General features: G+C 49.9%; 1 protein-coding gene across 1 annotated transcript; it reads left to right on the top strand.

The window, feature by feature from the left end:
- Window positions 1-3,795: 3,795 nt before the first annotated feature.
- Window positions 3,796-8,790, top strand: LOC309540210 (uncharacterized protein). Its single transcript, XM_082236831.1, has 2 exons — window positions 3,796-4,476; window positions 6,857-8,790. Exons 1-2 carry the CDS (start codon window positions 3,807-3,809, stop codon window positions 7,828-7,830), a joined length of 1,644 nt encoding a protein of 547 aa, XP_082092957.1. The 5' UTR covers window positions 3,796-3,806; the 3' UTR covers window positions 7,831-8,790.
- Window positions 8,791-10,145: the final 1,355 nt, after the last annotated feature.

Here is a 10,145-nt window from a genome sequence, read left to right as displayed (position 1 = left end):
ATAATCTGCAATAAATAGAATAGTGTATTTTATTGCTATGACCTTTAAATATGATATGTATGGATTTCTTTTCTTTTTCCCCCCTGATTGGCTATATATTTTTATCCTTCCCTTCCAGGTTAGTGAAGTAGTAAACTGGGGAAACAAAAGAGTGCTGGAAATACAGTCAATCAAAACAGAGCAAAAAAGGATAAAATAGAAACCACATACTATAATTCAAAGAGTAGGTGACAGTAAATTTTGGAAAGCTTATTCTCATGACATAGGTTGTTACAAGTGGAAATGACACATCATCAATTTCCTTTCAGGAGTAAAGACATGCCTAGAAGAAGAAACTATCTACCCCAAATCTGACAATTTCTTTCTCACATCAAAGAAATACAAATGTGACCTATGTAAAAGATCCTAAATATTTACATAGTTGTGAAAGAGAAAGAACCCCCCCCCCTTAGAATAGAATAGCTAGTGATGCCTCAACACTTAATGCATTATTCTAGACACTGCTTTTATATGCCTATTGTCTTTGTCCATGGAGTTTTCTTGGCAGGGATACTGGAGTGGTTTGCCGGTTCCTCCTCCAGGTGGATCACGTTTGGTCAAAACTCTCCACTATGACCTGTTCATCTTGGGTGCCCTGCTCGGCATAGTTCATAGCTTCTCTAAGTTATTCAAGCCCCTTTGCCACGGCAAGGCAGTGATCCATGAAGGGGTGGTGCTGGAGGAAACTCTTGAGAGTCCCATGGACTGCAAGAAGATCAAACCTATCCATTCTGAAGGAAATAAGCCCTGAGTGCTCACTGGAAGGACAGATCATGAAGCTGAGGCTCCAATACTTTGGCCACCTCATGAGAAGAGAAGACTCCCTGGAAAAGACCCTGATGTTGGGAAAGATGGAGGGCATAAGGAGAAGGGGACGACAGAGGACGAGATGGTTGGACGGTGTTCTCGAAGCTACCAGCATGAGTTTGACCAAACTGCGGGAGGCAGTGGAGAACAGAAGTGCCTGGCGTGCTCTGGTCCATGGGGTCACAAAGAGTCGGACATGACTAAATGACTAAACAACAACAACAACAGACACTGCTACTTCTCTGTAATCTATTAGTGTTCATCAGCCTTGGGTTCCCAGGTATGGTTGGACTGCAGGTTTCATCATTTCTGACCATTAGCTAAATTGGCTCGGGATTATGGGAGCTGGAATTCAACATGTGGGGACCAAGGTTGAAGAACACTCTGTTACATTATGTGACAAATTTTAACCTACGCCATACTACTCATTAAGCATGACCAATAAAAAATATGTGTTGGAAGTCCTGGTTGTCTCTACCAAAAAGGAAGTTGCAAACAGGGAGAGGATTAAGGCATGGGTCATACACCAAAAGTACTGGAAAGTTAAGAAACTTGGGATAACCAGGAGTGTGGACTCTTGTGTGGACTCAGTTCCACCACTGAGCACCAAGACAAATTCCTGGGCTCAGCATTCTGTAATTCTGTAATATCTTTTGCAAGAGTCTCCCACTGGTTGATCTTGGGGTTCCAAGAAAAAGCAAAGTGAATCCCACATACATACATACATACATCATTTTATTTGTATGCCAGCTTTACATTGTTCAACCATGCTGAAGGAGGCTTATAACATGAAAATTACAACGTAAAAACAAACAAACCATAAACAGTAACTAAAACATCAAAAATACACAACCAAATTGAACAATTTCCACATAAATAAAGGGCTAACATAAAAATTAATATAAATAGCAGCAAGAATCCCTCCGCCCCAACACAGCCCCAACAATACCCTGGCCCAAGGGTTTGTTCAGCAGTCTCAGCTTTTGTAGCTGGAGTCAGTCAGGGTCCTGGCCTCCCAGGCCAGATGGAAACGGCCTTTATATGTGTGAAGTCTGCCCATCCCAATATAAACTACTAAAACATTTCTGTATACACGTTGAGAGTGGAAAGTTAGAAAATGAAGCATTTGCAAGTGTTCAATCTCTCTCTCTCTCTCTCTCTCTGTGTGTGTGTGTGTGTGTGTGTGTGTGTTAGAGATAAAGCATTCGCTTTTTGAAACCTCAACCACAATCTAATATTAATGGGATTAACTTTATTCTGCATTATGGTAAAGCACTAAACATGACTTGATTAGTTCATATACAGACTTTAAAATAAGTAGCTATATGCACTTACAACTACAATAATGTGAGGGAAAGTGTTTAGAGGACACAATGCTGCTTATTTTCAATGTGACTTTCAAGGTTAGCAACAACAGGAACAACAATGAAATATGCAAAACTCTATATAAGTAAATGGGAACAAGGTTTTAGTAATAATCACAAACTTTTTGCAATGTATGTGTGTAGCCTGTGTAAGACTTCAGCTTTAAAAGCCATTTCCAGTTGGGCCCACTGTCCCTTAAAGCGTGTTCTCACTAAGGGAGAGCACGTGTTGCGGCTGGGGCCAGGCAAAGCACCCTCTAGTTGCCAGGCAGAATCGAAGGAAGGGGCCTGGCCAGGATTGGTGTTGTTGTTGCTGGGGCAAATTGTATGTTGCCAATTTGGGGGTGGAGATCAGAGGATATTTAAGCAAGGCCCACAGAATATTGCTTTCTCTTTCGCTGTGGGCATCGGATCGAACACAGCTAAAGACTGGTTGTATTAAATTTATATTCTTCTCCCCCCTTTTTTTTCTTCCTTATTATTTATTTGCTCTTGGCCTTTCGGGTTTTATCTTCTCAGTTTCCCCCTTTATTTACTTGTGCTCTAGTTTTGTTCTCAGTTCACCTGTTCTTGAATTTATTTTGTTTTATTCTATTTTGGCCTTCCCTAAGACTCCCCGAGGAGGAGCGGCTGGGGGTGGCCGGGTGGGGGGGGTGAGCCGGTCCCTAGGCCTTGCGGCCTGACACGGGCCGGGGCGCTTGCGGGGATCGGTGCTTGGCCTGGCCGCGGCCGACGGGCGCCTTCGGCCTGTCCCGTGATTCCCTAGGGCCTACAAGGTCTTTTCCTTCTACCCCTTCCCCCCTCCTTGTTCCAGGGCCCTATAGCTTACCAGGTCGCTGGGTTCCGCGGTCCTTCGGCTTTTCCTGGGGGCTGCTCCCTTCCGTGCGCTCGCCGCGCCTCAACACAGGGGCGGGCACAGTAGCGTGGGGACCCACGCGGGCGCCGTTGGGAGCTGCCGAGCAGCGTAGCGCTCGGCAGTCTGTTGGGGCCCGTTCGGGCCTGGTTCAGGGCGGCCTAGCCGGGCCTTCCCCTCTCCCTACGGGGCTGGGAGGAGCGGCCGGGAGGCCGGGGATCAGGCCGCGGGTTGGTTCGCCGGGCGAGGGGACCTTTGCAACACCCCCCCCTCCTGGACCGCCGGAGGCGGCTTCGGACGCGCCCCGGCGCTCACGGATCAGCCGCGGCAAGCCGTTTTAGGCCGCGCGCGTCCTACGCAGACGTCGCCGTCCCTGCCTTTGGCGCTTAACGCGCCCACCGGTTCTGGGCCGCTGCAGCCTGCTTGCGGCCTGTTTTGGGCCTTCAGGAGGCCTTCTGCCTGATTGGCAGTTGGCAAACCTCCATTTTGGGAATTTGGGCGGGAGCGCCATTTTCTCCTGCCTTTTCCCTTGGTACGCTCACCCCTAGTGGCCGTTTTCTGTAAGTGCAACCTATTTCATTAACAGGAACTGCTAGCTGCGCCACCTGGTGGTGAGCCCTATAATTGCAGCAGCCTAGGATTGATTGGTTATACTTGCTGTGTGGCTATTGTATTGACAATACTGAATACTGGTGTGGTTGGATTGTATTAATCTGGTTAATTGTCTTTCACTAGTAGCAGGTATGGCTCCAAAGAAGAAGGTGTCGAGAAGGCCTGATCCTGCTTCATCGGCAAAGCGGCCCATAAAAGGCCCGTCCCAGGCTTTACGTTCCCCAGTACCACAGCAATCTCTGAGGCGCCTCCAATCTATGGTCTCTGGCCTAGCTAGTGACCCGGCGACATTAGCACGCGTCGAGGCTGAAATGGATGGGCTGATCCAACGCTGCTCGACTCCGACAACTTCTTCGGCTAGCCCAGCTCCGTTGTTTGGCGCACCTCCTGAGGTGTCATCTTCTGCTGAAGATGAGGGGGAGGAATTGTCAGCTGGGGGTCTTTCGCATACTACTCAATTGTCCCAGTCTTCGGTCTTACCTGTCTCCCAGGCCGCAGCGCAAATGGTACGGGGTGGCCCCAGGGGTGCAACCAGGCGAAGGGCGTCCGCCCGGATCCGGGCGGCTCGGGGTTCACCGGTGCAGTCCTCATCAGCAGTGAGGTCTGTTCCTGGTCACTCACCTGTAGTCTCTTTTCAGCCAGTTTTAGGTGAGGCGCTGCAAGGCGATGGATCTGAGTCTTCGGTGGAGGACAGCCTTCCTCCACCTCCAAGGCCTTCTTCCGGTGGGCTTTGTCGCCGAAAGAAGAGTTCTAAGAAGCGTGCCAAGAGGAGACGGAGAGACACTTCGTCCTCTTCTGCAGGTACGTCGTCTCAAACCTCCAGTAGCGATGAGGAATCTTCGCTTAAGCTGTACTGGGGCTTTGGGGAGACCTCGGGCCTCCCAAAATGGGCTTGGGAGCGTAGGGCAAACACTCACAGGGCGAGGTATGGGGCGGTACAGGACAGTCTGGAAGGGGTCCTCGTGCCTGACGTGAGGGTCTCTACCAATTCAGCTAGGGACATTATACCCGGTGCCCACTTGCATACTAAACTGCGATCTAGGATTCTGGACGGCCGTTACATTGATATTTTCAGCCTGGCACCCCCTCAGGAGGGTCAGGAATCGCAGGATAGGGGTTTGGCAGCCACAAAAAGGAGGGTGGTTTTGCCAAAAGCGGAAAGGACCTTCGATAGATGGCTGGATAGTTTTCAAGTGTTCGCTGGAGTGGTGGCAGCGGCTTACCCATGGAGGTCCATGCACCTATGGGTTTATTTGTCTATAGTCCGTTCAGCATTTACGATGGCTGGAGCGTCTGCCGCAATTTCCTATGATGAGAATTTTAGACGCAGGGCTGCCAAGATCCCCACTGCCCGCTGGGATCGTAAGGATTTAGACGTCTGGACCACTTATGTGGCTCCACGTATTGATAATAAGGTCCCTGAATCGCAGAAACCTAAGAATGTGCCAACTAAGACGGGTCGCAAGTTCTTTTGTTGGGATTTTAACAAGGGTACTTGTCAGCGCCAGTACTGCAGATATTCTCATAGTTGTGAGAAGTGTTCAGGGAACCATCCAGCGTCTGCTTGTGCAGGGGTTCGACGGCCCTTTCGAAAAGGGGGGGGGCTCTCAGCAGCCCCCAAAGGCCGCCCCCCAGGCTACAGTCGCCGGAGCTGGAAAATAGTGTGCTTTCCGCTTTAGCTTATACTCCGGTTAAGCTACAGCCGTTGTTGTCGTTGTTACGGTTATACCCGCTTCAGGAGGCAGCATCTTATTTGCGGGATGGTTTTTCTTTGGGTTTTCGGATCCCAGTGGCGGCTACTCCAGTAGCCAGGAACCCTTCAAACCAGAAGTCTGTGAGGGAAATGCCTGAAGTCGCGCGTAAGAAAATTGGGAAAGAACTGGCTTTACGACGTATGGCCGGCCCTTTTGCCGTTTCCCCCTTTCCCAATCTGCATATTTCACCTTTAGGTATAGTTCCTAAGAAAGCTCCGGGGGAATTTCGCCTGATTCACAACCTTTCTCACCCTAAGGGCACATCAGTAAATGATGTTATTCCCCCGGAACTTTGTTCTGTGAAGTATGCATCGCTTGATCAAGCGATCAAAATGATAAGGAAATTTGGGCAGGGTGCACTGTTAGCCAAATGCGACATTGAGTCGGCATTTCGGCTGCTGCCAATTCATCCCGATGACTTCTGGCTGCTGGGATTTCAGTTTGATGGGGAATTTTATTTTGACAAGGCTATGCCCATGGGCTGCTCAGTAGCTTGTGCGGCCTTCGAGTGTTTTAGTTCCTTTCTGGACTGGGCTCTGCGCAAAAGAACTGGTTTGGGCGGAGTCACTCATTATCTTGATGATTTTTTATTGGCCTCAGCTAGTGATACGGGGAATTGCGTGGTGTTGTTGCAGGCCTTCGCGGCCTTGACTGAGGAGCTGGGTGTGCCGTTAGCTGCGGAGAAGACCGAGGGTCCTTCTACGCAGCTGACTTACCTGGGCATTTTGTTGGATACAGTGGCACAAACTTCCAGTTTGCCGGCGGATAAGATTCTCACGTTAAAGGGCGTCATTGCTGACCTCCTTCCCTTGAAAAAGGTTACTCTGCGACAACTGCAGTCGTTGCTGGGCCACCTAAATTTTGCTTGTAGGGTGATTGCTCCGGGGCGGCCTTTCTGTTCCCGATTGGCCAGACTTATGTCTGGTTTGAGGTCCCCGAGGCATAGAGTGCGCTTGTCAGCTCAGGTGCGTGCTGATCTTCGTATTTGGTTGGAATTCCTGGAGGAATACAATGGGGTGTCTCTTTGGCAGGACACCTTGAATCTTTGTAATGATTTTCAGGTGCACTCAGACGCTACAAGGTCATTGGGTTTCGGTTTGTATTGGGATGGCAGGTGGTGTGCCGAGCGTTGGCCTCAGGCTTGGCGTGGGGAAGCTATAACTCGGGACCTAACTTTCCTTGAGTTTTTTCCCATTGTAGTGGCTGTCCATTTGTGGGTCGAGCAATTCAGGGACCGGCGTGTATGTTTTTGGACAGATAACCTGGCGGTGGTGAACGTGCTTGCCAAGCAGTCCTCACGTTCGCCTAGGGTATCAGCCCTGCTAAGGTTTTTTGTTTTGCATTGCTTACGTTATAACATTGTATTTTCTGCTCGTTTTGTTCCTGGAGTGTCTAATGAGATTGCTGATGCTCTGTCCCGTTTTCAGATGCAGCGGTTCAGGTCCCTGGCGCCAGTGGCTCGAGACCGTCCGGAATTTTTCCCGGATCATCTCTGGAACCTTGGCAGCATTTAGTTTTACAGGGAGTAGCTGCATCTATTGCCCCCTCCACATTGCGGTCTTATAAGAAGGCTTGGACTGATTTTTTGCATTTTACTGGGCGGTCAGTGGTAGGGGGAATAGGCACACCTCATTCTACTGCAGAGGTGCTCCAATATTTGGCGCATCTGTTTCAGATGCGGCGGGCAGCCAGGACCCTGAGATTGCATTCAGCCGCAATTTCTTTCTTTAGCAAGGTTTATTTTAATAAGGATCCTTGTGGCAAGTTTGTGGTGCGCAAGGCACTGGAGGGATGGGGACGTCTCTGCCCGTCCAGACCAACTACGAGGAGGCCTATAACGTTTGGATTGTTGACTGAGATGCGAAGTAAATTGAAGGGCATCTGTTGGTCCAGGTTTGAGGCTCGGTTATTTTCCGCAGCCTTTTCGTTAACCTTTTTTGGGGCCCTGAGAGTTGGGGAGGTGGTGTTTGAACCTAAGCAGGATGGAGGTTCTAGAGGTTTGTTGCTGCAGGACGTGAGCCTGTCTCAGTCGGAATTGCAGGTACGTGTCAGGAGTTCCAAAACTGATCAGCTGGGTAGGGGAGCAGTTATTCGGCTCCCAGCAACTGGGCTAGTGGGCCCTTGCCCAGTTAAGGATCTCAAAAAATATATGGCTTTGCGGCCTATAGGTGAGGGGCCCCTGTTCATTCATGAAGATGGGCGTCCATTGGCGCGTCATCAGTTCACCGGTGTCTTGCGCAAAGTGGTTGCTGCTTGTGGTCATGCAGCCTCTGAATTTGCTCCGCATTCCTTCAGGATTGGGGCTGCAACGACAGCTGCCCATTGGGGCTTGTCGGTTAAGAGGATTAAAGACCTGGGCCGTTGGAAGTCGGGCGCATACAGGGGTTATGTGCGGAAATGACGTTGATTCCATGTACTCACATCTGTTGTTTTACCCTAGGTCTACACACTATCCGGGTCTGGATAGTGGGGCACAGTATTGTGCATTGGGCTGCCTGCAGAGCTCGGCAATCCGAATTGGGAGCTGGCCTTGGCTTTCCTCAGCACGTGCAGGTGTCCTGGATCTCCAGAAGGGGGATGCTGTGGAAGGAATTCTTACCGCTCATGCAGAGGCGTGTTCTGCTGGAGGGCCCCCCCACGGTGATTGTGGTGCAGCTCGGGGAAAATGATATGGTTTCCTCCTCTTGTTATGTTTTACGTGCTATTATTTTGCAGGATTTGAGGGACTTGGCGGCCTTGGTGCCCGCTACTAAGATAATTTGGTCCCAGTTGCTTCAGCGTTGCATCTGGAGGGGTAGTCCCTGCCCTGTGGCCACCGAAAGGGTGCGAAAGCGTATTAATTCAGCTGCAAGCAAGCTGGTGTCTGATATGGGTGGGCTTGTGATTCCCCACCCAGATATTAATGTTAAAGCCACTGATTGCTACAGGTCTGATGGGGTTCATCTTACCTCTGTTGGGAATGATGTATGGTTGAGGTCAGTGGTGGCTAAGTTGAGAGTATGTTTAGGTTTGTGAGTGGTTGGCGGTGAGCGTAAGGGCTCAGGTGGCGGTTAGGCATTGGTTTAAATTGGTTGATGGAGGGGTATGGATTGGCTGTGCCTGCCCCTCAGGTGATGCTGCTGTACGGGAATTCCGTTAAAGGAATTCAGGGGCTTACCATCCTTTCGTCCAAACCCCTGGAATCGGGTTTGGGCCGTGTAAGCCCCTAGGAACATGTGGGGAGAAGCTGAGGGTCTGTGTCGCAGCTCCAGTTATCCTGGAACTTGTTCCTCCACACTGGCTTCCGCTGGAGTCCGGAAGTCAGTGCTGTCCCCATGGCGGGGGGACAGATAGTCTTAACCAATGCCTAAGCAACCACTCACAATTGTGTATGATAAATAAAGTTGTGGCCAAAATTATGCCAAAAACCTAAAACAAAAATTATGTGTGAAGTGTGAGTTATTTGGGAAAGGGGTGTTTTGGGGGACCTCAGCACGCAAAGCGTGTTCTCACTAAGGGAGAGCACGTGTTGCGGCTGGGGCCAGGCAAAGCACCCTCTAGTTGCCAGGCAGAATCGAAGGAAGGGGCCTGGCCAGGATTGGTGTTGTTGTTGCTGGGGCAAATTGTATGTTGCCAATTTGGGGGTGGAGATCAGAGGATATTTAAGCAAGGCCCACAGAATAGTGCTTTCTCTTTCGCTGTGGGCATCGGATCACCCGCCCGCCCTCCCTTGTTTGGGCTTCCGCTTTGACCTTGCTATGCCTGTCATGGGGTCGTCCGCCTTGGTGCGGGGGCCTGGTAGGAATTTTTCCATTTGGCTGATTAGTGTGTGCCATTTGGGTTTTGCCTACTGCGTAGCAAATCGTCACAACTTGTAAGGTTGGCGGTTAGGCATTGGTTTAAATTGGTTGATGGAGGGGTATGGATTGGCTGTGCCTGCCCCTCAGGTGATGCTGCTGTACGGGAATTCCGTTAAAGGAATTCAGGGGCTTACCATCCTTTCGTCCAAACCCCTGGAATCGGGTTTGGGCCGTGTAAGCCCCTAGGAACATGTGGGGAGAAGCTGAGGGTCTGTGTCGCAGCTCCAGTTATCCTGGAACTTGTTCCTCCACACTGGCTTCCGCTGGAGTCCGGAAGTCAGTGCTGTCCCCACGGCGGGGGGACAGATAGTCTTAACCAATGCCTAAGCAACCACTCACAATTGTGTATGATAAATAAAGTTGTGGCCAAAATTATGCCAAAAACCTAAAACAAAAATTATGTGTGAAGTGTGAGTTATTTGGGAAAGGGGTGTTTTGGGGGACCTCAGCACGCAAATGTAATTTCCAGGAAGCCCAGCTGATAGATAATGTTGCATTTATCAATGCCTCTCCACCAAGCAAGGCAAATATTTTAATGCATTTCTGAGAACCATGCCCCAAATGTACAGTGTGTTCTACATTACTCCTACTGTTGGCACTTGCCTGCACTTTTAGTCAGAGCTCTGACTGTGACAAACAGCTTCCCATTCCTTGATTGCTGTAGAGAGGGAAATAAAGTTTCTGAAGAGACAATCATCCAGCACATTGTATCTGACAGACCCTTGCTGCTGCCACTCTCATTGTCGTCTCTCCTACAGCTGCATATGCATGTTCCATTTTAGAGCTCTGGCTGTGCTGCCCTTTTGTGTGTCTCTTGGGAGCTCTTTGCTTCCTTCAAGCCGGGTGAAGGGGAAGCATAAGAGAGAAATGCTAAAAC

Source organism: Podarcis vaucheri, assembly GCF_965113315.1.
Source record: "Podarcis vaucheri genome assembly, chromosome: 9".
Lineage (NCBI taxonomy): Eukaryota > Metazoa > Chordata > Lepidosauria > Squamata > Lacertidae > Podarcis > Podarcis vaucheri.
This window is presented reverse-complemented; position numbering and strand designations above follow the sequence as displayed.

Coding starts and splice junctions, on each gene's coding strand:
- LOC309540210 (XM_082236831.1), top strand. CDS start 3,807: ATGGCTCCAAAGAAGAAGGTGTCGAGAAGGCCTGATCCTGCTTCATCG. Junction 4,477..6,856: donor CACTTCGTCCTCTTCTGCAG/GTACGTCGTCTC, acceptor TCCCGTTTTCAG/ATGCAGCGGTTCAGGTCCCT.